This window comes from Ursus arctos, unplaced genomic scaffold (genome assembly GCF_023065955.2).
Source record: "Ursus arctos isolate Adak ecotype North America unplaced genomic scaffold, UrsArc2.0 scaffold_18, whole genome shotgun sequence".
Taxonomy (NCBI): domain Eukaryota; kingdom Metazoa; phylum Chordata; class Mammalia; order Carnivora; family Ursidae; genus Ursus; species Ursus arctos.
Window position 1 is genome coordinate 10,023,103 of NW_026622852.1, and position 26,052 is coordinate 10,049,154.

The 26,052-nt window shown below is 37.9% G+C and overlaps 1 protein-coding gene and 1 long non-coding RNA gene across 5 annotated transcripts in view; both read right to left on the reverse strand.

Annotated features, from left to right (window-relative positions):
• The window catches only part of PSIP1 (PC4 and SRSF1 interacting protein 1), a 39,223-nt gene extending 16,446 nt beyond the window's left edge, over positions 1-22,777 (reverse strand). For 2 of the 4 annotated variants that reach the window (XM_026506504.4, XM_026506505.4), the window contains exons 1-6: positions 22,597-22,756; positions 21,853-22,066; positions 18,633-18,709; positions 6,690-6,828; positions 4,317-4,421; positions 3,113-3,175 (exon numbers count right to left, since the gene is read on the reverse strand). In XM_026506504.4, coding sequence (XP_026362289.1) covers positions 3,113-3,175; positions 4,317-4,421; positions 6,690-6,828; positions 18,633-18,709; positions 21,853-21,924 — 456 coding nt within the window. In that variant the 5' untranslated portion in view covers positions 21,925-22,066; positions 22,597-22,756. Of the gene's footprint in view, positions 1-3,112; positions 3,176-4,316; positions 4,422-6,689; positions 6,829-18,632; positions 18,710-21,852; positions 22,067-22,596 lie in introns of all 4 variants that reach the window. The other 2 variants (XM_026506502.4, XM_026506506.4) reach the window with 2 other exon arrangements.
• On the reverse strand, positions 7,183-18,626 carry LOC130544014 (uncharacterized). Its single transcript, XR_008959872.1, has 2 exons — positions 17,174-18,626; positions 7,183-11,196 (listed from the first exon to the last, which is right to left on the reverse strand). It is a non-coding gene; the product is annotated as an uncharacterized LOC130544014 (long non-coding RNA).
• Positions 22,778-26,052: the final 3,275 nt, after the last annotated feature.

Genomic DNA, 26,052 nt, shown 5'->3' on the forward strand with positions numbered 1-26,052 from the left:
AAACATTTTTGCTTTTATAGTTGGAAAATAATAATGCATATTCAAAGCATTATTAAAAGTCAATAAACTTGGCTAAATTTGCCACTGAATTGTTTTCAAGGAACATCACAAACATTGCTGTTAAACATTAACTCAGGTTGTATTTCTAGAATTTTATACCACCCCCGCCCCTGCCCCAATACTGATTCAATACTGAGCCAGGAATCTGTGTTTTTACCAAGCTCCCCAGGTACCAAAGGTTGAAAACCCAAGACTGTATGACAGCTCTTTTCATACTGAGGTGTTAAGAGAGGGCAATGTTCTCTAAGATTCAGTTCAAACTGATGAGCTCTTCAGTGCAAAAAACAAACAAAACAAAAAAAACCAACACATACATCTCTTCATTTACACTTTCTACTTTTGGAAGTAAATCAAAACATTACATAAGAATTAAAGGTAGGATGGATCTTTTGAAAGAGATACCAATAAGAGGGAACAAATTCACCAATAATTAGTATATAAATAAAAATATATTAATACTAATACTCCATCAAAAAATCAGCCCTACCATGGATATGTATTCCTGACTGTTAGAAAAATCAGGCAAGTCAAAAGCATTCTTTATGAAAATAAAATAAGTATTTAATCCAGAGAAAAGACAATTAAGTTATTTTGAATATACGTATATTTAAATCTTAAATGCAAATATATTTCTTCCATATTTTACTTGATCTCCCTGAGACCTCTAACCCTTTGACACCTTTACTCCCATTACCCCACTTTCTAAGCACTACTCCCTTCGTGATCCTAAAATACCCCTCCCCAGACCCCAAGGGACTACACTATTCATGTGCATATCCTCAAGCTAGGCATTGTTTTGCTGCACCTTTCCCACAAATCTCCAGCAGAGAATCACTGTAAAACTCCACCTTCTCTGCTCTAGTCTTCCCTGCTGCTGAGACCTGAGGGGAGGAAGATGATACTAACATGCATTCATTTTACCCAATCTCAGTCGGGATCTCAAAGCCATCCATTAATATCTCTACCCTATTGTGCGTGCCCTTTTCTCCCCACACCAGCATGAACTTTCAATCCTTTCTTCCTGCCTTATACCATATATGCAGTCCTCCTTAAACTAGGTGGTGGAGAGAAGAGAAACGGAGGCCAGCAGGAAGGAATTCCCTTAATTCCCAATTCTCCCTAGAACTTTTAAATAACCTCCTCCATCCTTCTCTTTAATGTTAAAAAGGATGAAATGTCCATCTCCTTCTTCCTCTTAAGTCTCTTCCTTCAAATGTGCCCCCTCCCTTCTCTCATCCAGCATCTCCTTACAACAATTACTCATATTATCCACATTTCCAATCTTTCCTAGTTTTGCAAAGAAACTATTAAAGCCATCATATTTTTTCACTCTAAACCCTCTCTTTTAACCATGCAAATCCCTGTTGCTGCATTCTCACTCCTTCCCTTCAAAGATTTCGAAAACAGTGTAACTTTAACATTAAACATTTTATTCTGCAACCCCCTCCATCAGCCCTTACTGTCTGACTTTAAAATATCCTGGGGGAGCCCAACTGTCAAGTATCTTCCAGGATCTTCTCCATATCAGGACACTACTGGCCATTTTTAAAAAATTCTCTCCCCCCTTGTTTAGCTTAATATTCTCTCTTTTCTCCTGATAGTTCATTCTCAGCCTTAACTTTACAAAGCAACCTCTCATCTCCATTAAGTTCCCTCAGGATTCTAGTTTCTGCATTCTTCCCAGTAAACTTTCTCCCTTGACTACCTCACCTACTGTCCTATCTTCACATCAGTGACTGTATCTTTAACTTTTACCTTTACCCTTTTGATGTCAAAACAATGTATCTGCAGTCTAATTCCCCTAGACGTTTTACTTTCTCCTCCCTGTGTCTCTGCTCCCAAACTAAACCAACCCTGGAGTCACCCTAGGGGCCTCCCTCCTTTCACACCCACTGCCAATCAACCACCAACCTTACCCCTGAAGTGCTCTTAAATCCAATCTCTGGTTCTACACTACTAAAAAACCTGCTAGAAGGCCCCTCCCTCCCAATCCATGCTCCTTAGAAAAGCCTTTCATGACTTAGTTACCAAGTCTCTATCATAATGCTCCATTTTAACTTATTTCATGTATTTATTGTCTGTCCCACAAAAATGTAAGTTCAACAGAGACTTTACCTTCTTTATTCAATGCTCCATGCTCTGCCTGCACCGGTGACGTTAGTACTAAAATTCTGAATGAATTAATCTGTGAACTTGTCTCACCACCCCAATCCAGTCTCCATCATTCACACTGGTTTAAAAAAGGATGTGTGTGAAATTTAAAATGATTCAACGGCTTCCCATCACTTCCCTTAGTTCAAGGTTAAGTATAAGGGGTTGTACCGTTTTCCCTCAAACTTTATGGTCTGGTAATACTGAGATGCAACGCCTGAAACAAAATTTTCTCTACACCTCTATATACTATTCAAATATTCCAAACACATCCCACAGGAAAAAAAAGCCACTAAAATTATCGTCATATTTTACTTCCTCATGAGATACTGAACTCTTAGTTTTCATTGAATCTTTGGGCTATAATAGTCTGAGACATAAATACATCAGAAAAAGGTGACAAACAAAACTTCATTTAGAGAAGAAGAAACCTTAATTAAAAGCAAAGGGTGTACTTCCTCCTAAAATATCACATATTCCCAATTGCATGCAACAATGTTGCTAATAACATTAGAACGGACAATACTGACAGAGCAATTACTGTGTACCAGCATTATGGATATTGAATGTGGTAACTCATTTAACCCTCTCAACAACCTTATGAGTATGTATTATTATATATTATTATTTTACAGTGAAAACTTGAGGAGTGTCATTAAAAGGAATGAAGGCTGATACGTTTTACTTCCCTTACCATTCCACTTATCTTAAGGGTGCTGTATCACTAGAAAAGAAATAGATAGTCTTCTAAATAAACATAACCTATCCTTTAAGAAAGTTAGGGACTTGGAGTGAAGGGCCAACTTTAAATGTAATAATAAGGTTTCATTATCTCTACTATTCCTCAATCTGACTAAAAAAAAATTATTTTAAGATCCCTGTGGCTAAGCAGCAACATTACCTTTCTCTTTCTCCCTCTTCTGGCAGCTTTTGGAGTGGTTATGTCGATTGCTTTAGTCACATCCTAAAATTGAAAAAATATATATATATACACACATTAAACAATAAATTACGTCAAGACTTAAAGAAAATTTCTTTTTTTTTTTTTAAAGATTTTATTTATTTATTCGACAGAGATAGAGATAGTCAGCGAGAGAGGGAACACAAGCAGGGGGAGTGGGAGAGGAAGAAAGCAGGCTCATAGCAGAGGAGCCTGATGTGGGGCTCGATCCCATAACGCCGGGATCACGCCCTGAGCCGAAGGCAGACACTTAACCGCTATGCCACCCAGGCGCCCCCTAAAGAAAATTTCTTAAACTAAAAATAATGGCATATTTCACTAAAGGCACTAGGGAAACTTGTTTTATTTCTCTGAAATTTGAAATTATCAACATTAGAAGTCTTAACATTATCATTATAAAGTGAAAGGAATAGCTAGTATCTTTGTCTACAGAAAAAAAATTCTTTGTCAGATGAAATATAAAGTTCACGCTTGCTAGTACACAAGGAAGTCTGTCTTTTTAAATTTATAAAACCACTTTTTTCTACAGTAGAATCCTGAATTTTAGGGTTGCAAATTTCAAGAAGTGGTTGAAACTTTGAAGATCATCTAACAACTATTCCATGAGGCCCGAAAAGGCTCAATGAGTATCCCCACTCACAGATAATCAAATACAGAGATAGAAGTAAACCTAGATTTTTAAAAATTCAGTTCAGTGCTCTTTCCAGTACCTCCATCCCACAATACCTTGCTTTAAAAAGATTCCTAACGAATAGTAACCCACTCTCCTATAGTTGGACCTCATATATTGCAGAGCAAAAGAACTTCAAATAAAAACATCCATGCTTTTTTTTTTTTTTCAATTTTTGTAAGTAATCTCTGTTCCCAATGTAGGGCTTGAATTCATGACCTCAGGATCAAGAGTTTCACGGTCTACCAATTGAGCCAGCCAGGTGCCCCAATATTATGCATCTTAAAAATGCAAAAATTATTTTCCAGTACAGTATTTAATATTCACACAAGGAAATAAGCCTTAAATATTTTCTCATTCATTACTCAACTACTTTAGAGATTACTTTCTACTTTGCGATCAAATGACAAACCCATCTTACAATTTCTCCCTTGCAACAAAATGGGTTTAGAATGCCAGAGAAATTAAACACACCTCATTGCTGGCTTTTTCTTCATGGTCAGTATCTTCCTTTGAAACACTTGTTTCTTTTTCTTCAACTTCAACATCTGATGATGCATTTGATTGTTTAGTTGATGCCTATAACAAGCAGGTCTATTAACCACAAAATAACATTCTACCCCAATTTAAACATTGTCTACCCATGAAAAAATTCAAAAGCCTATTTGCAATAAAGTTATAAAAGTACCCTCATTTCTGTTCCATAAGATGTTTTTAAACATAACAATTTTTTAAAAAGTTTTAAATTCTAAAGTCTTAAAGGGATTGTATTCCTATAATTGAAGGTTACATACTGTCAAGGATAAACGGTTAAAGCAGAAATGAAGTATAATTACAATGAATACCAATCTGATGTTCTGACCAGTAAATATCCAGTAAGATACAATGTAACTGATTTAGAATTGCACGGTTTATTCAACTACTGACATATTCTAAAGAGAAACTTACTTACTCCAAGACACAGAGCCTTAGCAAAGGACATATGTAACAGCTTTATTTAAAGACTTTGATCTATATCTCACACTTAGTTTACTTAAAAGGCACTGAGTGGGAGTCCAGTAATCATCGATTTTTTTTCATATTCCTGGATGGTAATTCAACCAGGCAGCGATTCATTCCTCTGGGTTCAGGTTGGGGGTCAGAACCAATCATCATTAAATTTTAAAAGTACCCCCATATGATAAGATACACAGATGATCTACTAGGGGCCCAAAAAGATGAGTAACATAGGTAATACAGTACACACTGGAAGAAGATAAGCACAGGTCTACAAGATGACAGCAATGCAGTCCAAACTGTGCCCCTAATGATTTCAAATCTCAACTGTAAACCCATTTTTTCTTTAGTAAAAACCCCTAAAATTATAAAGTGACAACAGAAAAATATAAAAATGCTCCCAAAATTACTTATATAAATTTTTTTAAATCATGATGGCCAATTTTTTTGTTTTGTATGTTTGGGGCTCACTGCTTTCTCCAAATCCTTGGAATGTGCCACTGGGGACATGTTTGGGCCAGAACACAAAGTACATCACATGAGCACAATCCTTCATACTTTTGTTAAGGACAGAAAATTGCTAGGTTTCATGCACACAACCTACAAAATTCACTGTGAAATGGAAAATCCCAAGCATATAGGGTAAAAACTACCTGGAGATTAAGTAGGTACATAGGAACACAGGATAGGGTGACCATGCTGGGCTATCTGGAGGATGAAAAAGTCCTTGAAGGTACAATCACAGGACGCATGATCCAAGTGAAGTTACAAACTGCTGGCTTCAGGAAATAATTCATTCCGTCTCTCCGGACTACCGTTACACGACTGAGGCAACAATGATGGGAAACCCTCTAGCCTGACATTCATGCAACAGTATTTAGTGAATACCTATTCTTGCCACCCATGTACAGTAACAGGCACATATGACACACAACTTCTTTGTTCATGGAACTAATAAACTGTGGCATTTAAGTACAGAAGCACATATGGTACGATTAACAAGTAAGTTTTGGGTAGCAATGAAAGTATTTAGGGTATCTAATGCAGCCTTGGAGCACCAATGTAAGATTTAAATCTTCCAAGAATAGCACCTGAAAAGTTCTCAAAGGGTGAGAAAAAGCATGGCACATGCAAAAAAGGAGAATAAAAAAAGTACAGACTTCAAAGCAGAAAGGGTAGAATTTTTGGTCTCCTGCTATCTCTAGTTTTTACTACCTCAGCCTAATTTATTTATTTATTTATTTAAGTAAGCTACGACCAATGTGGGGCTTGAACTCACAACCCCAAGATCAAAAGTCATGTGCTCTACTGACTACCAGTCAGGCACCCCTACAGCTCAGTCTAATTTAAATGAACAAAACCTCTGAACACATGAAGAACAATAAAAAGGAAGGTTAAGGCTGCTCTTCTAGATACCAAAAACATTAAGTATAAATTGCATTATGCTGTAAGTACTTCTGTCACATATTTAGTTTAACCCACGTGAGGTTTGTATTTTAACACAATTTTATGGATTTAGAAATTAAAATGAATTAGAAAAAAACATACCTCCTTCGAGTTATAATACCTGAATTTAAGAGAACAGTACATATGGCTTTAAATTTAATGATACATCAAACTATCAATCGGGACTTAAATAACTGAGTATTTCCCAGTTTTCTGAGATCTGTTTAACCGTGCAGGTAATATTTTCATCATTTCACCTACGTATGAAAGATCAAGGTTCAACCTCACAAGCAAGCACAATTTAATCTGAAATTCACAAGGCTCTTAATATTTATTTTCCTACAGCTAGCATAGTGATTATCCCCCAAGACTGAACAATACTAAATTTTATGTAATATAGCGCACCTGTTGACTTGAAAATTTCACTTTCGGATTATTATCGATCTCCCATAAACCTTCATTAAAGCCTTTTCGTTTATTTGGTTTGCCGTACTTTTCCTTATTTTCTGAGTAAGGAAATATATCCTTTGGGCCTAAAAAAGCACTAAAAAATGAGAGGGAGAAAAATGTGAGTGCAAAGCAATCTCAAATATATGTCATTAAATAGCACTATGCTATGATGCAAGTATAAACAATTCTTAACCCAAAATTCATTTTAAAAATCTTACATAAAGGGTAGACACAAATAATTCATTAAAGTTCAAATGCTTTTATTAAATTCAATCACAAACTCCTAGAATCCAGTCCTGTATTTAAAAAACACTCAAGTTGCACAATGTGAATGTACTTAATGCCACTGAATTGTACACTTGAAAGTGGTTAAAATGGTAAATTTTATGTATGTAATTAAAAAAACGCCCCCTAATGAAAAGAACTGTGACACAACTCCATTAATCAATCCATTTAAAATGCATTCCAAATATAATTTTATTTCAAAGTAATTTGGTACAATACACAACTCATAAAACACTATCAACGAAGTACATTACTGTATGTATAAATACATAAGGTTTTTGGAATAAAATGTGTTAAGAATTTCACTTTAATGAAGGAATGAGAGGTTACAACTGGTTCGTTTATTCATTCAGAAATTCATTAAAGTCGGTCTTGTATTTGCGGTAGTTATGTTCTATAAAGTCACCACACAAACACTGGTCACAATTTCGTCAACCAATCAATACATAATCTTGTTTTTTTGGTGTGTTTCTGTCTAAAGACACATGAACATATATTAGGGACTCATTCACATGGAACTCAGTCAGCAACTTATGTAACACATACTTTCTTTGCACAGCACAACACTGCCTTCTTGCACGTAGGAACGCTAAACAGCACTTCAGTACCATATTTGGGGGCTATAACTAACTGCAAACTGACCAAGAAAAAAAGCACAAAAACGCAAAAACTACAGCACTACCTAAGACTGCAAAAAGGACAGTTTATAGTATAAGAGCAAAAACAAGAAGGCAAATTACTGCCCTGGTCAGCCTCAGCTAGGAACATGTGTATCAAATTACCCAAATTTTTGCCGTTTTGGTTGCACATGAAGGCACCCTGAGTACTGATTTGGATATATTTTTAGTGAGCAGGCAAATTCACAAATACAGAATCTGTGAATGATGGGACTAAACTGTGTATCTGTATGTAATTGGAAATATTCTCCAGAACAGACCCCTTATATCTCCCCTACATCAGTTGGTCCTGCAGATATCTGTCAATTCTATAAAGGAAGATTCGCTGTACCTAGGAGTTTTTTGGTTATGCTGCTTGACTGTATTCTCCAAAGGAAAAGGAAAAGCAGATTACTACTCATTTCCTCTAAAATGTGCTACGATTTAAGATTATAAATTATTAATTAGGTATATATCACAAATTCCTTATCTGGTGAAATTCTTTAAGAATTAGGGACCTAATAACTACAGTTAACACTCCAGTTAGAGTATTTTAGAAGGTTTTAGGATAAAATTTTAATTAAAAAGAGACTTAGAGCTCTATTTAAATATAACCAGTGCATACAAAAGTCAGCTTTATAATTCAAATTCTGTAATTTAGGAATTCTCACTGTATGTATGTATTTTTAACTGCACATTGATTAAAGCACATTTAAATCATCATTATCTCATTTGATTCAGAAACTCAGCCTTTTACTAGAAATCATTCATTCCTACCCATCATCTCAAATTAGAAAAATTAACACATTTAGTTAAAACAGTAAAACAATTCTTCCTACATGTTTCAAATTCCAAGTAAATAACTTGAATTAAATACCCATCAAAAACAAATATACTTCCAGTTAGAACAAAGCAATTCAACACAAATTCTCGTAAAACCTCACAAAAACAACACATAAAGCCAAAGATGACAAGAAACACAATACCATCAGAGACCTAGAAGCTGGAAAGAAAACTGAAAAAAGGACGGAAACTAAGTAGCCATGTACAAACACAGCACCATCCCTTACAGTTCAAAATGCCCAATGGGCTCAAAATTGGTGGCATCAAGAACTTCCAAAAGTGTAAGGGATCTTAAATACTTAATACAATTATAGAAAACTGTTCCAAAGCTTCAAACATGGAGGATTTTTAGATATGACTCTAAACCTAAAAGCTATTCAAAACAGAAGACTGATTCTACCACGATGTTATTTAGTATATAATAAAGGTTTGACAGTTCAATTTACATGGGTTATTTTTCTTTTCTTAAAACAGACAGTCCTTTGCATGACAGCACGAGACTATAAAAATGACCACGCAAAGGGGCGCCTAGATGGCTCGGTTAGTTGAGCATCTGACTCTTGGTTTCAGCTCAGGTCATGATAGGGTCATGATCTCAGAGTCCTGAGACTGAGCCCTCATGTCAGGCCCCACACTTAGCAGAGAGTCTGCTTGAGGGTTCTCTGCCTCTGCCCCTCCCCCTACTCACGCACACAAATAAATCTTAAAGAAAAAAAGACAAAGCAAGGCAATCTTAATTAACAAGGGGGAATTATGATTGTTCCATAATTTAAAATTGTCAAAACATTAAACTCTATTACTGACAGTGAAAAGACATGGAAAAAAAATAAAACTAATACTTTAGCACACTGTAATTTAAAACATTAGGAACATTGAGATTAAAATGTTTTTCTCTGTGGAAAAAATAACTCAGAAAGAATAGTTTGAACAGTGCTTACCTTCTTCTGATCATATAACTTATGTAAGAGTGAGCATATTTTCTATGCCTTGGAGAATTGTCATATTCCTAAGTCTGATCAGCTTCCAACATTTTATCCTTTGCACTTTCAATGTTGTGAAATATCTTTAATGTTTTTTGTTGGCATCACTTCCTCTGAGACATCTTCATCCTTTTTATTACAACCACTTTTCTCATTTATATTGCTAAGCTTGCCTTCACTAAGTTCCTGCATATGCAGTCTCTCCAAATGCAGCATGTCTACATTTGAAGGTTAGCTATTTATTCTGTAACTCCACTTACATTCAGTTCAAATTTCACTTCTAGTGTTAATTTGTTTCTTTCCTGCACTTTCATCTTTGTTGGCCAATTCCCTATATTATTTTTTAAATGTAACCTGAATGGGTATATCATTGAGATAAAAATGCAACACCACCACTACACACTGTCATCTATGCATGAATTGAAAAACAGATGCACACTGACCAATCACCAAGAGCCTTTGAAAAAAGTGACATGCTATGCATCTGTTATTTATACTTTGACTTGTGGACTGAAGAGCTAGCAAAAATTCTGTGGTTTATGCAATTACAGTTAATATTCTGGGGTATGTGAAATCTGAATCGGGTTATTGGGGCACTAGTGTTATTTAACTAAAACATGGTAACCAAAATTCATGTATACGGGGCCTGTACCCTTCTCTTCATGCTTTGACTTTAAAATTCTACTTTTAGTAGATAGTAATACTGCCACTCTTGCTTTCTTTGTGACTGTATCATTACTTGGTCACGTCTTATTTGAGCTTTTCTCACAAAGTAAGACACAGCTAGATTACTAATCCAATCTGAAAGGTTTTTTTCCAATCTGAAAGTCTTAACAGAATTCTATTCAGCTAATATAATCATTTATATTTGGTCTTATTTACATCAACTTGTTTTATACATATACCTTTTGACTATACTTGGATAACTGTTATTCTTATTTTGCTGAATAGGTTTTAAAAAATTCTCCCCTGATCCTTCTCTAGATTCAGATTTCAAGATCTACTTTATTTTTACTATACATTATGCTCACAGTATAGCTGACTCTTGAACACAATGGGTTTGAACTTGCAGGTCCACTTATGAAGGGGATTTTTGTTTCGTTTTTTTTTTAACAGAATTGTAAACATCTTTTCTCTTCCTTATAATTTTAATTTCATTTTCTCTAGCTCACTTTATTATAAGAATACAGCATGTAATACATATAACATACAAAATATGTGCTAATTAACTATATACTATCAGTAAAGCTTCCAGTCAACAGTAGGCTCTTAGAAGTAAGTTTTTGCGGAGTTGAAGTTATTTGCAGATTTTCAACTGCATAGAGGGTCAGTGCCTCTAACGCCCATGCTGTTCAAGGGTCAACTGTGTAAGTCATACTTAAATTTGCATCTTTATCAATATACCAAAATTTAAATAACTATGCCTTTCCAAGTGAGAATGCCTTTATAAGTCTAAATAGTTCACATTATGGAGAGAAGGTTAAAAAATATTCACACATGAAAAGATGCTCAATATCATTAGTCATCAGTAAAATGCAAAGCAAAACCAAAAGATACTACCTTCACACCCACTAGGATAGCTATAATAAGAGATAATAACACATCTTGGCAAAGATACCGATAAATTAAAATCCTCGTATATCGCTGGTAGGAATGTTAAAATGATTCATGGCTGATTTGACAACGGTCTGGCAATTCCTGAAAGGATTAAACATAAAGTTATCATTTGACCCAGGAATTCCATTCTTACAGAAGTAAAAATATGTCCATGCAAAAACTGGTACACACAAAACTTACATTCGTAACAGCCAAAAGTAAAAACAATCCAAATGTCTATATATTGATGAATGGATAAATAAAATATGATAGATTAATACAATGGAGTATTTGGCAATAAGAAGTAATGAAGAACTATCATGTGACACAATACAGATTAACCCTGAAAACATGATAAATGAAAGAAGCCAGTCATTAAAGACCACATGTTATACAGTTCCATTTATATAAAATGCTCAGAGCAGGCAAATAGGTTAGTGACTGCCATGGTAAGACAGGAGACAGAATTGGGGAGAAATGGGAAGTATCTGCTAAAGGGCACAGGGTTTCTTTTTGGCATGATGAAAATGTTTTAAACTGTGCTAATGGCTGCACTACTCTCTCAGATATATGATGTATTGAACTGTATACTTTAAATGAATTGTTTGAGATATCTCAATAAAGCTGTTGAAAATATTCTTCAGTGAGTACACATCCCACCAAAAAAACCAAAAATGATCCATAATTTTACCAACTATAGTTACTGTCTCAGCCTGCTTTTTAGCTGTATGTATACATATTAATAAGTAATTTAATGTATATGCTACATATTCATCCATACTTTTTCTAATTAAAATGAATCTCTTTATGGCAATAATTACTAACAGCTACATATTATTTCACTGAATGGCTATCTCAAAATTGACTCGCCTATTGTTGGAATACTTTCTGTAACATATTTTCTGTTATAAATTAATGGAGCCATAATAAATATAATACTGCTCAATCTTTGCACCTATCTTCATAACATATTCTCAGTAGAACTGCTGGATCAAAGAATATGCTCAAGACTAAGGAACCCCTTAATGAGACTCAAAAAACCATGGCGGAAGAAAGAAGAATCCTCCCACACTCTCATTGTAAAAAAGAAATGATAATTATGGAACATGATGGAGGTGTTAGCTATTGCTACGGTGGTAATCGTATTGCAATACACAAATGTATCAAATCATGGTGGTTATCATACTGCAATATAGAAATGTATCAAATCAACATGTACACCTTAAACTTATACATTTTTTTAAAGATTTTATTTATTTATTTGAGGGGGCAGGGGTGAGCAGGCGCTAGTGGAGGGAGCAGCAGAGGGAGAGGGACAAGCAAACTCTGTGCTGAGCTCCAGGCCTAACATGGGGCTCTATCTCAGGACCCTAATGTCCTGAGCCAAAATCAAGAGTCAGACACTCAACTTACTGAGCCACCAAGGTGCCCCAAACTTATACAATAGTATATATGTCTAGGGGTTACATTGTTTTAAAACACTTCCCTTTTTTTTTTTTTTTTAAAGATTTTATTTATTTATTTGACAGAGAGTGAGAGCACAAGTAGGGGGAACAGTAGAGGGAGAGGAAGAAGCCGGCTCCCCGCCAAGCATGCAGACTGAGATATGCCCAATGCGGGGCTTGATCCCAGGACCCCGGGATCATGACTTGAGCTGAAGGTAGATAGATGCTTAACCATCTGAGCCACCAAGGCACCCTATTACGTTTTAATTAAAAAAATAAAATAAAAGCACATGCCCACGCGCCCACATGCACATACACAGAATCCTCCCTGGGGATACAATCCCACAGGTTTGATGAAGAGGGTCTAGACTACTGTTTAGACAGCCATCACTAGTCCCCAAGGGCACAACCTGATGTGGCTATGGCTCTGATTCATTCTTCAAAGCAGCCCATTTTAAAATGACATACCGAAAATAAATAAATAAATAAAAAGCTTTAAAATTAAGATTTAAAAAGTAAATAAAATAACCTATAAATCTCAAAGAAAATACATCAAAACATGAACAGGTTTTGGGCTTATTTCTAAAAAACAGGAATAAAATGACTTGTTTCCTTTATAGAAAACTTTTTTTTTTCTAATTTAACAATGAAAAGATACGTTAATTCAGAGTTACCCATCAAATTCCAGAAGTGAAAAGGAACTTTAGGTATCACCAAAATCCACATCTTAAAGATTAGAAAACTGAAGACCAGAAGGATTAACTCATTCAAGCAAGGTCATCTAGCTATTAAACAGCAGAGCCTCAACTCTGTACAGTATTCCTTAACAGCATTTCAGGTTTTCCTTTATTCACTGTAATACAGTCTCTGAAACACCTACTAAAATACTGATACCATATCCCTATATATATGACTTCTGACTTTAAATACCAATATCCTCACCCTTAAGAATCAAGGGCTAATGTAAAATGTCCCAAGGGCAAATCATTAACAACTGGCCCTTAAGCAACATAGGGGTTTGGGGTGCTGACCCCCCCCATACAGTCAAAAATCCACAAATAACTTCATCTCCCCCTTAACTACTAATAGCCTCCTCTTGACCAGAAGCCTTATTAATAAGTCAATCAACACACATTTTGTATGTTACATGTATTATATACTGTATTCTCACAATAAAGCTAGCTAGGAAAAATGAAACATTATTTAAAAAATCATGAAGAAGAAAAATACATTTACAGTACTGTAAAAAGTCCGCGTATAAGTAGACTTACACAGTTCAAACCCATGTTGTTCAGGGGTCAACAGACGTATGCCTCACCAAAGCTCCATTATCACACACCTGGAGCTCTCTACCTCTAAGGCAAACCAGAAGTCATATGTAAAAAATAGGAAAGCTTATCAGAGCTGAAGATACAAAGCTCAAAACTCATTGAACTGTTGCCAAGTACTACTACTAAATAGCCCTATTTCCAAAAACACTGATTCTAACTTGCTGCTTTATTTCTCATTACTAAATCACAAAATATGAAATATACTGTTTTAAAACTAGGGTTTTTTTTTTTTTAAGATTTTATCTATTTATTTGACACAGAGAGAGAGAGAGCCCGCATACGCACAAGCAGGCAGAGCAGCAGGCAGAAGCAGGCTCCCCACTGAACAGAGAGCCCAATGGGCTGGATACCAAAGTCCTGGGATCATGACCTCAGCCAAAGGCAGACGCTTAACCAACTGAGCCACCCAGGTGCCCCTATTACTAGGTTTTGTAACAGCATGGGTTCCTTGGTTTTTTTTTTTTTAAGATTTTATTTATTTGGCAGAGAGAGAGAGTGAGCGAGCACGAGCAGGGGGAGCTGTAGGCAAAGCAAGCAGAGCAGGCAGAGGCAGAAGCAGGCTCCTGATGCAGGGCTCGATATCCCAGGATCCTGGCATGATGACCTGAGCCAAAGGCAGACACTAAATCAACTGAGCCACCCAGGCACCCCAGCATGCATTCTTTGTAACAGCAAATGATTCAAGAGACAACTGAATATATATCTACTATGTGCCATGAGTCTGCTGGTATAGAGATGAATAAACAGTGTAAGGCTTCTGAGAAACTATACTGTATAAAGACCCACACCAACACACGCCGTTAGTTACAGCTAGAGTACAGAAGACGTATGGAAGAAGAAGCGAAGAAAATAAAATCCCACCCTATGATTTCATTTCTTTACTCCTTTCTTGTGGACAGGTTATACAAAAAACTGCCACCTCCCCATTCATCTTCACTCCTAAAACTATGCATCAGACTTGTTTTAAAACAGCCTGTGATCGATATTTTTGAAGTTCCTAGAACTGAGCATCCAACCTCTTTGTATTAAGACAAAATCAGTAAGGAGATAAATTTAACAAAATAACATCTTCATTTAAATTTTCTAGACTTCAGAGATAGACCTGTGAGAGTATTTCCTCAGTAAGCAATAGCAATCAGCAAAAATTCCAACTGCATTTCAAACAATTTAACACTACAAGTATTAGGTTTTGAAAAATATGGTAACGTTATCTTTAGAAGCTGACATTTATCATTTAATACATGTGAAGCACTGTTCTAAGCATTTTTCATGTAGTCTTGTTTACGCCCCAAAATTCTGAGATAAATTATTCCCGTTTTACAAATAAGAAAAGGACACAAGGCTAAGTAACCTGCTCAAGGTCATGTAGCAGGTAAATGGCCGTCAGAATTCATAAAAGGTCTTTCTGATCTAGTTGTCTTAAACACTATATAAATGTTGGTTAATGGACAGCAAATTCATAATCAACAAATGATTTTATCTAGGGCGTACACTTTCAATGTATCACCAAATATTTAACAGCTAGTACGCACCAGGCACTTAAGTAAATGATGACAAACAAGACAGACAAAGGTCCCTGCTCTCCAAGCTCTTCACTTGTGGGTGAAGGGGGAAAAAAATTTTAGTCATCATAGAAATGAAGAAAATAAGTATGAAAAAGAGGACGTGAGCTTAGACCTAAATGACTTTGAAAATCCGAAGGCGTTTCCCAAGAAAGAAAAAATAAGCAAGGACCTGAGACAAGAGAAAGTAGATTTATGTAACAGTGAAAAAAATGTGTGTGATAAGGTTGGAGAGGTAAGCATAGGCTAATTCATACAGTTCTTAATACACAGCATTTATAGATAAATGAAGATTTCTGGACGGGGAAATGAAATGATCTGACTAGGATATGAAGATCACTTTGACTATATACAAAGAGTGCAAACTGAAACCGAGACAGGGTTAGGACACTTTTTTTTAAAAGATTGTATGTATGTATGTATTTATGGGGGGGGATGAGCAGGGGGGAGAGGCAGAGGAGAGAGAAAAGCAGACTCCCCGCTGGACAGGGAGCCTGATATGGGACTCATCCCAGGACGCTGGGATCATGACCTGAGGCGAAGGCAGATGCTTAACCGACTGAGCCACCCAGGCACCCGGATTAGGACAGTATAAAAGTAATTGTGGCATGGGCTGAAGTTGTAGTAGAGGAGAGAGAGAAAAGTGGACAGATCATAACACACTCTAAAAGAAAAGAATAAAACTTGCTGGCTGACTGCTAGCGGGGAAGGGAAAAGAATACATATGTAATCAAAGATAACACCACGACTTGGCTCCAGCAAAGCACTGGGTCCTTGTCAGTCTCATTTACTAAGAATCCGTCTCGAATGTTAGTTTTAAGATACCTAGCAGATGGTCACAGTTGGTATACATAAGGGCTCATTGTTGTCTAATATTCAAAACTCAACTGCTAGATGAATTTACTGTGAATGTCATAAAATGCTAAGAAAAATCAAAGTTTCTAGGTCAGAGCAAGAATGAATGAATGAAGCTCAAGAACCAAAAAGGTTCTGCACTAAATTCACATTTAAAAAATATCTTTTAAAAAATCTTAATCTATAAATCAGTTATGAATAAGTATAGTTTTCCAAACTGCCATCTCTTCTCCCATGTTCTTCCTTTCCCACATCCCTAACTATAGGCTGTTAGTAAACTCTCATTTATGCAAAATCCAAACTGAAAGGCTCCCAATAACCACCATCCCGATTTGGGGGGGAGGTGAGGGCAGCAAGGCAAATCATCAGAGACCGAGTTTCTAAAAATTAGACTTAAATACAGAAAAAGCTAAGTCAGCAGACCAATGGAGATACAGCAGCACTGCCTTTCCAAAAATAAATGGTATACTTACGACAACACTAAAGCACAAAACATCACATGTTGAAATGAAAATATTAGCTTAATTTTAAAGTTATATTCTAAATCCTTGAATATATTCCAATTTCTTAAATATTAATAATTCATTGTCTTCATTAATCATTCAGTACCACTATTTTGTTATTAACCAAACAATGCTTAATGAAAGTTTGGTTATTTAGTGTTGTTTTAAAATTTACAGATATTTACAACATAAAAATCTTCATTTTTAAATGCTGGGGGAAGGTACAGTCATTCCTCTAAACATAATATAAAAATAAACTATGTGTTTTATGAAGCTATAAGGCCCCATATGAAAGTACATAAAATCTGTCCCATTTCAGAAAAATCACATTTAAAGAATTCTAAACTTACAAAACTGAAAAATTCTAAGGAATGTCTACTCACATTACTACAGTGTTTCCAAACTTCACATGCATCAGAATCATCTGGAAGGCTTGTTAAAACAGATTGCTGGGCTCCACACCCCAGCTTCTGGCAGGAGTTGTGAGGTAGGGTCCAAGAATTTGCATGTCTAAAATTCCCATGTGATGTTGGTGCAGCCGGACCTAGTACCACACTTTGTAAACCTCTATCTAACCCAATACCCAGTACACAAAGTTTTCATCAAAAGATACCTTTTCCTATTAAATTTATAGGAATTTTAAAAATGGTAGATTACCCTCTTGAGCCACAAATTCATCATTTCTTACAAAACTTAACTTTTTCTGTATAGGATATACCTAAACCCGACTCAAAGTAATTATGAAGGCCGATCCAATTCTAGACTCAAAACTGCATTTAAAAAAATAATAATTATGCAGCATTGTATAATACCATTAATACAGTATGTCCAGAATTGGCAAATCTACAGAATGGTTGTCTAATTCTTGGGAGGAAGAAATGGAGAATAACTGCTAATGGATATTAAAATAAATGTACTAAAACCCACTGAATTACATACTTTAAACAAGTGAAACTTGATGATGTAAACTTCATCTCAATAAAGCTATTAAAAGAAATTATGTGAAAGTTCACATAGTAAATAAGCAACATTAAACCAAATGTTGCCATTGTAGACACTGTTAGAAACACATAATTCCAATTAGCTATATCAACCACTTTGTTTCTCCTGGTCCAAGGTAAACAATCCTACTTTACCAAAATTATTGCAAATTTTAAACTTCAAGTCCAAAATCAGCAAAATCATAGAAACAGTACTTCTAAGACTGTTAAATTATAGGTATGTAGAATATCATACACCAAAATCAATGAAATAGGCCCTGGAGTAGTCCTATACACCTAGAAGTACCAGTTAAACAATATCTGGCTGCAATTTTTGAAAAATTAATATGCTCTACCAAATTGGTCCTCTGCCCACATATCCACCAGGGGCAGCAGAGCAGTCACAGTGGCCTTCAGGACCACATAAATACACATGCGAGAACTATCCAGACTTCTCACTCTTCCTATAATATACCATTTGTGTGGCTAATATCACAAAGCCTAAAACAAGGTGCTAAGCTGTCCTTAGGAAAAGCATTTATTATACTAAATATCAATACCAAATGCCCTGTCAAGAACTTTCTTTACATACTTTCATCTATCAGTCATTCTTCTGGTGGCTTTTATAATTAAGGAAACATCTATTCCAAGGAAAGTTAAACCTGTAGCATCTAATTTTTCTGCCCTAAAAAAAATTTTTAAAAGGGAAACTTGAAGACTTTTTTCCAAAATTCAATGATCTCCAAGTTTCCTATTATTACTCTATTTTCTCTTTGAAGTAATCTCTACTTATTTTTTCATTTTATGCTCAATGACCCTACTACATTAACTCTGATTTGCCTTTAGAGCTAAAAGGACTTACGTCTCATGAGTTCCAAAAAAGAAAATGGGTAGTTTGTTTGTGGGTGGTTTTACAGCTCCATCAGGAACTTCATCTACCTAAAAGAAAGATCAGAAAATTAAAATCTTTTAAATCATACACACCTCAACACACCAGAATAAAGTGAGAACAAGATATCCAAAAGGGATCTGATAAAAGTAGACCAGTTCTATAGGTCATGATCCCTATTCCAGTTCTGAAACCCACAAAGTTCTGAAACCCAAGAAGTTCTGAAACCCAAAATATTTCTCAAAACTCTTTGGTGGCAAAACCTGAACACTGAAGCTATTTTGTCATTTCTTTTATCCACCAGTGTTTCTACTGATGCTTCTCTGTTAGATTACCACGTGCCATTCTAGAAGCCTACCAGGAGCAAAATATATACCATATGTACCATGGTTACCTCGAATTCTGAATTTTTAAACATATCTGACCCTGAGCATTTTAGATAAGGGAGCCCAAACCTGTTCAAAAATCCTAAATGGGATTTCTGCAGGGAGGCTATACAAACATCAGAGTGATGTAAAAGCAGACATTAATGAAAGTTTCAAGCATTATTTCTCAAAGTTTGAAACACTTGTTCTAGAAAGATCTTGTACCTACATGGCTGAATAGGATGAAGTTCTGTTCCTTTTTCATTTCTCTTTCAATCATTCTAAGTAATGAAGAAAGTATCAGGTGCTATCATGTCTAACGTATCCGTAATACTTGCTACTTTCTCTTAACAAACGAAAAGCACACCTCAAAGGTAAAGCCATCAGGCACCAATATCAAATCAGAATTTAACATTTCTATTTTTTCCTTACTTAACTTCACAATAACCTTTCTGTGTCACGACCTTCCTAATTTCAAAGACATTTTAAAAAATCAATTAGCTTTGTTAAGAAGGGAGCAGGCCACCTGAGGACCTACTATGCTCTATATGCATTACCATGCTGAAGAAAAGACCGTGAAAGTGATTTGACTGTTTGGAAGTCTGAAGGTTTCAGACATCAACAGAATAAATATTACCTAAGACTCTTAGGGACTTTAATTTCCTCACCTATACCATCATTATACTGGTCATTTCAACCTCATGAGAAGGTCCCAAGAACTGTGAAAATCCTTAGAGCCCTTAAGGGATATTTTCTGTTAACCCAGTTCATATGCTTCTTTCCGCTAGGAAACAGTTTCAAATGTGCAGGACCTACGGAGTTTAATAAGCGTTAGGCAATTTTTAAAAAGTTGACTGTAAACACAATTATTACTGATACAGGATTACAAGAACATGCAAAACTTAAAAATTAATGACGTTTCAAATAGAGACAAAAAACATTAAAATCAAAATACGCACAACTGTCATCTTCACAGATAATAATACCCTAATTTCTCTAGAGCAAAGACATACTTTGTTAAGACTGAAGAAGATAGAAAAAGGAATATAATGCTCAGACACACACAATACAAAACCAAATTCAGCTGCTTCTAAAGAAAAAAAGGAGGAAAGAGACAAAAATTTCCCATTCCAATCCAAGTGAACTTATTGAATATAGAATTTATTAAAGAAGGAAAATACTCTGGCCCTCCTAAGGCTACTTATTTTGCTTTTAGCAGAACGGACTCTTAATCACCTAACACAGTGAAGCATGTGGAGAGGACAATTTCTAAGAAAAGTAGGTAACTTTTTAAACATTTTCATTTGGCTTTTAACTGTAGTGTAGCATCGACATGTGAATACAGACGTACCCCACAACCTCAGATTTTGTAACACCTCGAAATAAATAAGGATGTTAAAACCATGGGAAAAAAAGTATCTTGAAGGGACCTTAAACCTGCCCAGTTTCCCTCTCCTCTATTCAAACAAGAAATAGTGTTTTATGAGTACATGATTACATACTAAGGACAGTGGGGGACATGAAGAAATTCAGTTTATGCCTATTGCCCTCAAGAAACTTACAATCTAAAACTAACAAAAAAAAAAACTTATAATCTATTTGGAAATCAAAGCATGCACCTAAGAGTTAAAATGTTATCACAAAGGAAATAAACTTGAGTGTCAAATATATAGATAAGAATTATGAGTAAGGACTGTTCAAGATAAGACTCCAGTGAAAAGGTGGACTTGATAGATGGGGTGGGGGGAATCTTTCCAGGTTTAGGAAGGAAACCTGTAAGCAAGAACTGGATGGGAAAAATCAAGAGAACAGTAAACATTTTATACTTGGACAGCAGTCAGCAAACACACTACATGATTCTCTGTAACCAATGGGTATGTTTTCTCCCAGCTGACATAATTAAAAATATAGGACTTAATTGTCCTTAAGAAATGCACTCCTCAAACAAGAGTAAATTAGTGGAAATTACAACTTTAGAATGCTGAGTTTATATTTTAAAAAGATCTTGAGCATTCTAATCTAATGGATGTCAACAGTTTTTTGGTTCTATCATGCTCTTAGAACCTGAGTCCATAAGCTAACAAAAAGACCTCTTTTTCTGAAAATGGCGTTTAGGTATTAGTCTCAATCCTTAAATGTCACCAAAAAATCCTGGGCCTTAATTACCTCTCTGTACCGCTAGATGTGAACCTAGGAAACTGGGTCTACCGCTCTTTTGCCTATGGGAAACAAAAGAGGTAAAACAACTTGTTCAAGGTCATAAGGCAAACTTCACGAATACAAACATGAAAATAAATTTACAAAAAAACTTATTGTAAAATTTTCAAGAATATCCAGTCCTAAATCTCTTTATTAAACAAGCAAATCCAGAAGGCCTCATCAACTACAAAACATAAAAAATCCCTATGAAACCAATGTAATCACATCCCTGACATCCAACAGTCTGCATAAACTCCACGGATACTCTGCATTTTACTCAAAATTTTTAAAATGTCAATGTTTCATTAAACGGTAAACAAAATCCAACCTGGATTATTTTCACCTACAATGGGACATTATTAACTGGCATCACGTTTAAATATTTCCTATTAAGAAAACCTGCCCAAGTCTGTCAAAAACAAACCCATTGGGAAACGCTTAAGTGGAAACACCTGGATTTTTACAATTCCACGGTAGATCCCTGGGCAAAAAGCTAAAACGAAAGGTTACAAATGAGACCAAAGGAAAGCGAGGGGGAGAAAGGACACAGAACAAAATTAAGAGGAAGGGTAGGAAGTAGGCCCCTGAGGAAGGTAGCACCGCTAAATGCGAAGGCTAAAATCACTCACTCGAGCTGGCCAATGAGGATAACCTTTCATCTTGGCGAAGATGAGGTCTCCAGGTTTGAAATCGCGAGTCATGTTTCGGGGGCGAGGCCGGGGGTCTGAAGCCCGGGGAGGAGGCGCGGCGGTGCGGACGGCGAAGGGATGCCGGAGGGCCGACAGGAGCCGAGGCTCCCGGGGCAGCGGGAGGGGAAAGATGCCTCGGGGCGTCCCGACGCGCCTGCGAGGGAGAGCACCGAGGGCGGTTAATGCTCAGAAACCCGAAGGGAGGGGCCGCACGGGGAGGCCCGGGGGAGGGGGAGGGGAGGGCCGGGGAGGGGTGGGGGTGGGAGAGTGAGGGGAGAGCCGCCTCCCGCTCCTCCCCCGCGAGTGCGCGGCCTCCGCAGCCCGGGAGCTACCACTCCAGGCTTCGGCAGGTCCACCGCTCGACGACCGAAAAGACGCCACCACCTGAGGCTAAGATGCTTCTCAGCCCCCAATTCCCCTTTCTCCCGCCCCATCTTTCCTCGGGCTTTTTTCTCCGGGCTTAAGCCCCAAGAGGGAGGAGGTCTGGGGAGAGGGAAAAAAGATGGCAAAGAAAAGGGTAACGTCCCCCTCCCGTCCACACCGGACATCTCCCCCAACCTGCTTCCCGACGGTCGCAGCCCCGGGCCGCCCCGCGGCTCCCGGGCGGGCCGCGGCCACTTCCCCGCTACAGCCAGGAGCGAGGCCACTGAGGGGGGGCGGGGCGAGTCCCCGCCGCCCGCTCACCTGCCGGGGCCGCGGGCGCTGAGGCTGCGGTGGCGGGCCGGCCGCCTCTGCCCGCGTCCACGCAAGCCACCTGCGCCACCAGCTGCCGCAGAGGCGTCTCAACGGCTCCGAATCGCAACCGCCGCCGCCGCTGCCGCCGCCGTCGCTGCGCTGCTCCCGCGCGGCTCCCGCTCGGGGCCCGCTAGCACTGGGGCGGGACCAACTGCTGCCCGAGGGAGGGGGGGCAGCGCCGCACCGGCCTGAGGTGTGTGGCTCGGAAGCGGAACTTCAGAAGGGGCTAGCTCTCCACGTTGGCTTTTGCCCAGCAGTTGCGGCCAAATGGAGGGAGATACTGGGGGAAGGAACAAAGGAGTGGGCGAAAAAATCTCGGCCCGTGGCTGTTTCCCCCTGCGGTTTGCAGAGTGGTCGGGCCCGGCCCGCCCCTGCTGGCTGCTCTGCGTGTGTGTATTTGTATGTGTACTGTATGTAAAAGGCGGGGAGGGAGGAAACGATTGTTGTGGACGAGGTTTGGGGGCGGGTATCCGGGCCTCCAGCCCTTGGCTGTGTGTTAGGGAGAACCTGGCAGTCTAAGCTGCATGTTCTTGCATCGTTTCCCAGGGTGGGGAGGCTTTAATGCTGCACTTGCGCGGTTTGCACCATCCACCCAAAAAAGAACTGTACAAAAACCCATAGATGAAATCGGAGCATGAGGCTGTTGCAGGGTGTGCAGCTTGTAGGCCTCTTACACCTCGCTGAATGGGCCTTTTCCTTGAGATTGTAATATGAGAAAGCCCTAGTTCTTTTCTTTTAAATTTAAAGGACCGAGAACTATTAAAACTGCAATCCTAACGAATGCAAAATGTGAAGGGAAGAAAACAATGACAGGACAGCGTAAGTCTTTCAGATAGGATGTGGGTTTGGGCCCGTACTAAATTTTAGCTGCATCTAAATTTTATTTCTTTAATAGAATGGTAGCTGGGTGGTGGTCAAGTGTAGAAGTGTTGCTAAACCTCACATGTTTTATCTCTTAAAATACTCTTCAAGGGATTTCTAAAATTATTTTATTTTTTGATCCTTCAGCTAATATATTTTTTAAGAAGTTGGTAGTAACATGCCCAGCTTTCTAGTATGAATGGATATTTTAATATTTTTACTCTACCAGAACTATGTCACTAAAATTGTCTAATTTTACTTAACCATTAACATTCACCCAGGTTTCCTAAATAAAAAGGCATTTTGAAAATTAATAAAAATTAAGTTTTGTTTCATGCTTCACTGAATCCCCCCAAAAAGTACCTACTGTGTGTCAAGCATTTTTAGGTGCTGGGGATACAACCATGAACAAAAAGCACAACTACTTCCTGTCTAAAACAGAATGAAAATATGAAAAAGCATAAGAATATTAAAATACATAAATAGCAATGTGTAGCGTATACTCCTTTAAATGAAGAACTCAGAACTGGGAATAGATCAGGGAAAACTGTATTAAAGTAGGTAAAAATTGAGAAGAATACATTGAAAGAGATACTTCCTTAAAAGGAACGAAGACATCCCCAATGCAAATTGTCCTGCGGGGAATGTCAAGAGACTAAATCATACCTCAGCAACAGGCAGAGGGTTCCAAGTGTTGCAAAAAGAGAAACGGACTGGCAAGGAAGAGGGAAAGGTTAGAGAAAGGTCTTGAAGCCTCTCAGCCTGAATGAGTTTGATATGATGTATGCTAGGGAGCTACTAAAGGTTGCTGAGCAAGAAAGCAAAGATGATTCTTTAAAAAGTTATTCTTGCTTGCTACAAAGTAGATGACGGTAGAAAGAGGTTGGAGGTTACTGTTGTACTCCCAAAGTGACCCATTTCTAGATGAGACTGGTGACTGAAAAAGGCAAGAAAGTGAACAGCTAAGTACACAAAAGAATGATTACCAGGTCTTAGCCATAAATCGTGCTCAGGAAAAGTGGAGAAAGATGTATTGAAGAAAATTCCAAGACACTGGGTAGGAGAGACCAAGGCATCATCCAGCTACCATTTCTTGCACACCTCCTTTGTTCTAAGCCTTTTAAGGCTTTGCAATTCCAAGTATGGTCTAGGGCCCAGCAGCATGGGCTCTATCTCCCCAGACTTGCTAAATCATAATCTGCATTTTAACAAGACCCCCAGGTGATTCTTATGCATATTCAAGTTTGAGAGACTACTGCTATGGAAGATGCTACAGGAACATTAAACCAAGTAGGGAAAACACATATAATAGATAAACTATAATTAATATTAAAAGATAAGTTTTTACTAGTGCTGAATGATTGAATAAATAAAAAGGGAGTGGTTACTGTGAGTGGGGGGGCGGTCTGCAGAAAAGACATGAAAATGGAAAATGGAAAAGCATTGATGTTTCAGTGTTAATGTTAAAAATAGAAAGTACAAACTTAGCTCTTGGTGTCTTTAAGTTTGGCAATTTCAATTTGTGATAGTCTATAGACAACAAAGGAAAACCCTCGAAAACAGTAAGTCAGGGCAAAACAGGTGGTAGTTTAAGTCTCCAGAGAACAAAAGCCCAGGATCCCTGGGAGCAGCAGTTCGGAATGGGAGGGAAAGGGGGAGTGAAGAGGGAGGAGGGAGGATTGCACTCAGCAGAGCCACTTGGAGAGCTTTTCTGAACTACTGAGAGCCTGTGCCCCTCTCCAGCCAGGCTTGATGCACCCTGCCCCCATACTCCGTCTTCTTAGGGAGGGGACGCCAGGAAAAGTACAGCAAGATAGAGATTAAAGGGCAATGAGAAAGTTGTAAGGAGAAAGAATACAATTTCCAAAACAACAGAAGCAAGAGGGAGGGGGAGGGGGAGGTGAGGCAGGAAAGGAGATCTAAATGAACTTGATTTCCAGCCTCTCATTTTTATCAAGGTGCTCCTATCCCCATTTTACAGATGAGAAAACAGGTTCACAAAAGTGCAGCAACCTGCCCCAAATCACACCTCTAGTTAAGCGACCAAGACAATGTTCCAGCCAGTCAATTCTCAAGTCCGCGCCTTGGTGTGGTCCCCACACCACCTCTAGGTGGAGCAGGGCGCCAGCAGTGCTGGAGACCAAGGAGCTTATAATTAGAAAAAGATGCTGGAAGGAAAAGCAGCCAGCACTCACTCTTCCACCTTCTGTCTTTTGACTCAAGAAAGTATTTCCAGCTTCAAATTTCCTAATGACCTTCCTCTACCCCACCCCGTTCCCCAGCTTGTCCCTACCGTCAGCCCATTCTATTTAACTCCCAGTTTTAAGAGATTCAACCCCAAAATCACCGGAAAGGCTTCTGACCTCATCTTACTGTGACATAATTTCTTATTTACAATCCTTCAGGCTAATGTCTAAACTGCTTAGAAATAGGCACCATCGGCACCTGGGTTCGGCTCAGGTCATGATCTCCAGGTCCTGGGATCAAACCCCACATTGCCCCCCCCCCACTGGCTCAGCAGGGAGTCAGCTTCTCCCTCTCCTA